Source organism: Rhamphochromis longiceps, linkage group LG15 (genome assembly GCF_057381845.1).
Source record: "Rhamphochromis longiceps isolate RC_006_pf linkage group LG15, R_longiceps_female_GT1.1, whole genome shotgun sequence".
Lineage (NCBI taxonomy): Eukaryota > Metazoa > Chordata > Actinopteri > Cichliformes > Cichlidae > Rhamphochromis > Rhamphochromis longiceps.
In genome coordinates, this window is record NC_140571.1 from 43,643,079 (window position 1) to 43,647,438 (window position 4,360).

A 4,360-nucleotide genomic window follows, 5' to 3' on the forward strand; every position below is an offset into this window, starting at 1 on the left:
TCCCTGCTCAGGGTGTCTGCCACAATGTTCAGTTTTCCAGGAACATGTTTGATCTCAAAGCAGTATGGTGCAAGCTTAGAGACCCAACGCTGTTCACAGTCATCCAGCTTTGGCTTAGTCAGAATGTATGTGAGAGGATTGTTATCAGTCCAGACAGTGAACCGGTGACCCTTGAGCCAGTGGCTGAACTTATCGCACACAGCCCACTTCAGAGCCAAAAATTCAAGCCGGAGCAAAAAGTGGCTTCGCAATACGAGAGCACCCTGGAATGAAATGCTGGTAAACATCACCATGCCAAGGAAGGATCTCACTTTCCTCTGAGAAGGGCTGCTCAATTAATCGAATTTTAATCACGATTACGATCTGGGCTTTCAACGATCATTAAAAATGACTGAGCCGATTATTAGCACCTCCCTCGTGCTTTACTCTCGCGAGGTGGCAAATCGAGCGCACCTCTCTGCGTTTCGAACACGCGTCACATCAATTAAGAGTACCTGAGGAAAGCTAAGCAGACGTTATTTGGAGAGGAGAGGATAATGGCTACTAAAGAAAGAATGCTGTTGGTTGAAAAGCGAGGTAAAACTACTTCAGTGGTGTGGAAACATTATGGGTTCGCGGAGTCCGACGTGGATCAAGTCGATATAGTGTGTAAACTTTGCTACGGTGTTGTAGCTGCACCACAGGGCAACACTACAAATTTATTCAATCATTTGAAGACCGCTCACAAACTGACATACAATCAAACAATGAAGGAGCATAGAGAAAAACCCTCAACAACACATGCTTCATCCTCACAGACCTCCATTCACGCTACCATGTACAACGCGACTAAATATCCCACCAGCTCCCAGAGACACAAGGAGATAACAAACGCGGTAACGTTTTTCCTCGCCAAAGACCAATGCTCAATTAACACAGTGGACACCCCCGGCTTTAAGAAACTAATCAACACTTTGGACAAACGGTATAACTTGCCATTTCGTCACTATTTTAGTCGAGTGGCGATTCCCGCTTTATATGACGAGTGTCATGATGGTGTTGCAAAGGAAGTGGCTACAGCCCAATATTTTGCCACCACAACGGACTTGTGGTCAAGCCGCACCATGGAGCCGTATTTGAGCCTCACGGTACATTTCATTGACATGGATTTCAACATGAAAACGAAATGTCTCCAGACATCATTTTTCCCAGAAGACCACACAGGGCAGAACATAGCTGCAGGTCTGAAACAAGCACTGGCTACGTGGGATCTGGAGGAGGGTAAACTCGTCTGTATAACCACAGACAACGCTGCAAATGTCATACTGGCTGCACAACTGAATGGCTGGATGAGGCTCCAGTGCTTTGGGCACAGATTACATTTGGCCATAGGTGAGTAGGCCTAATTCCTACTGAATATGATGCATAATGTGATTTTCTTTCAATAAGTATACAACATAATGCTTTGAATGAATATAATAAATAAAAAACGATTTAAATTCAGAGATACTTTTATTCATTCTCACAGTCATACACATTTTCTATGAATTATACAAACACATAAATAAGCTACCATCACTTTTTCTTATTCATTCATACTCAAGGAAATGACAATCATCATCCTGATAATGCTTGTTTATATTTTTTATGTTTTTATAGAAAGAGCCATGAAAGATCACAGGATTGAGCGTGCAGTGGGGGTCTGCAAAAAAGTGGTCAGCACCTTTTCATTCAGTTGGAAAAAAAAAGAGAGAGCTGAAAAAGGCACAGATAGACCTCAAACTGCCAGACCACTCCTTAAAGACTGAATGTCCAACCAGATGGGGATCTAGGCAGGCCATGGTTTCCAGAGTCCTTGAGCAGCAGAAGGCCATTGCCCATGTCCTCTCCCAAGACAAAGGAACCAGGCACCTCATCCCCTCATGGCAGGACATTGATGTCCTTGAGGCCATCAACAAGACCTTGGGACCTCTGGTTGAATTCACTGATGCACTTTCTGGAGAGAAATATGTGAGTGTGTCTTTAATAAAACCAACACTCCACCTATTTAACAACTCAATCTTGGCTGAGCAAGATGATGACACAGACCTCTCAAAATGCATCAAGAGGAGAATACTGGTGAAAAGTATGGTGACTCACCAACACAAGAGTTGCTTGACATGGCCACTGTCCTGGACCCAAGGTTCAAACTGAGATATGTAAGCGAGGTCAGCCAAGAGACAATAAAAGCCAGACTGACAATGGAAATGAAGTCCATCATGGTATTTATAAAGATACTAAACATCTATCTATCCATCTATCCATCTATCTATCATTATTTATAGTAATTATTTAAGGATTGTATTCTAGAATGCCAAACCCGAGACAGATAAAACTGGTTCCTCATTCTGTGTTGCTGTCATTTTATGTTTGTCCCATTAAAGGAGGCTGCAGTGATGGGGACACCCGTTGGTAACACGGAGGTTGCTGATGATGGTGCATCAAACCAAAAGAAGAGGGAAAAGGGCCTAAGCAGCTTCTTTAAGGCCCCTCACAGCACAGCTCCAGGTGCAGAACATGCTCTTCAACTTGTCCAGGCCATAGCTTTTGAGTATCAGGCCTACCTCCAGGCAGGGACCCTGGACACAGAGGAAGACCCACTGGGGTGGTGGAAGCTATCACAGAACCTCTTCCCACGACTCTCCATCCTGGCAAAGAAATATCTTTGCATCCCAGCCACAAATGCCTCAACAGAAAGGGTCTTTAGTACTGGTGGAAATGTTGTCAACTGCCTGCGTGCATCCCTGAAGCCTGATCATGTCAATAGGCTGGTGATTTTGGCTAAAAACCTTTGAAAGGTTGCAGGAACCATGTTTTGTTGAGCCATTTTGAGATTGTATGGGACTCGGGCCTACTAGTTTTTATTTATTTCTTATAAAAGGTACTACTTTCAGTGTTTAATTTTATTTTTGTTCAGGCAGCAACTTTAGTTGACATACCTCAATGTCAGTTTGATGCAATTGTGCATTGTGTGGCTACACAGCTTGCCTTGATGTTTGGTTATTTGTATGCATAAATATTATGCAGTAGTTTGAAGTTCACTAAACATTAATGTTTACATTTTTTATTTATTTTTTATATTGCAAACATTTGCACGGTTATCAGAATTTGCACATTATTTTATGACAATCTTTAAAGCAATTATTCAATGCATTGTTATTGTTAAATAAATATCGTGAAATAATCGTGATCTCAATTTCATTGAAAATAATCGTGATTATCATTTTTGCCATAATCGAGCAGCCCTAACCATCACCATCCATAAGGTCAGTCTTCTGAAAACTGGCGATAACCCTCACTTTATCCTGATCAACCGAGACACCACCAGCATCCACGACATGACCCAAAACACAGCAGTAATCATTCCGATTCAACTCAGGGTGGCAACGAAGTGACACCTTGACCACATCTCTGGCTTTGCCAGTAAGTCTAGACATTAATATGGCAAACATTTCTTCATCTGTGTCACAGCTGATTCTGTGCAGATAACATCTCATCATGTCCTCCCATTCAGCGATGGGAAATAGATCTGTGTTGTCGCCCTTGAAGTATGGTGGAGCTTTGGTGTCTGACTGAACAACAACCTTCAGCTGGGACTGGTCATTGCAGCTCGAGGGCACATTCTGGGGAGACTGTGGCTGGGTGGGGGCTGGCTGGTGCATAGAGTTAAGAGAGGACGTGATATTTTCCCCAATTTGCTTTGCTAAGTCAGTGATCAAGCTGCTCAACATGTCACTAGTGACAGCCTGGGTGTGTGTTTGGCGTTCGCAAGCAGCTGGTGTGGAGCTAGCTGCTGGCATTAATGGTGAGTGCATCACTGACTGGTCTACAGTGTGGGCACCAATACCCGGGACTACTGGCCTACCCCTCCCAAAACACTTTGGAGCAATCTGATGACCCCTCCCCAAACCAAAGGTCATATTACTCCCCGCAGAGAACAGATCAGGCAAAGCGCCATCCGCAGTTTCCTCACCTAACATGTTGGCCCAAGTGAGATATCACTGTTCAACAGCAAAAAAAAAAAAGAGCCTAACCCCCACACACAATTATGCAAAACTTCACAAAACAATGAAATGTGGGGGGGAAAAACCCCCCATCAAAGAATCAAAACACCATAGAAAATAAAATAAAATCAATTAAAACAGGCTGTAAAAGCCAATATCAATAGAAAAAAAATAAATTACAATCCGTGCCTGTATAATTTGAGGCAACAATATGAAACGGTGACAGAAGTCAAGTTGATGATGTTTAAGTCTAATCATATATTCTGTAATGATAAATTGCTCTGTGAGGATGCCTTTTCTTCAGCTCTGCCTCCAAACACATGTAAAATGATAACATG

At 42.8% G+C, this 4,360-nt stretch overlaps 1 protein-coding gene across 1 annotated transcript; it reads left to right on the top strand.

The window, feature by feature from the left end:
- The first annotated feature begins 2,402 nt into the window (after window positions 1-2,402).
- On the top strand, window positions 2,403-2,813 carry LOC146653291 (zinc finger BED domain-containing protein 4-like). The gene has a single exon (XM_085383364.1). The coding sequence runs from the start codon at window positions 2,415-2,417 to the stop codon at window positions 2,811-2,813; it is 399 nt and encodes a 132-aa protein (XP_085239490.1). The 5' UTR covers window positions 2,403-2,414.
- The last annotated feature ends 1,547 nt before the right edge of the window (window positions 2,814-4,360 follow it).

Bases quoted from the DNA above. Each gene is read 5' to 3' on its own strand.
- LOC146653291 (XM_085383364.1), top strand. From the start codon at position 2,415: ATGGGGACACCCGTTGGTAACACGGAGGTTGCTGATGATGGTGCATCA.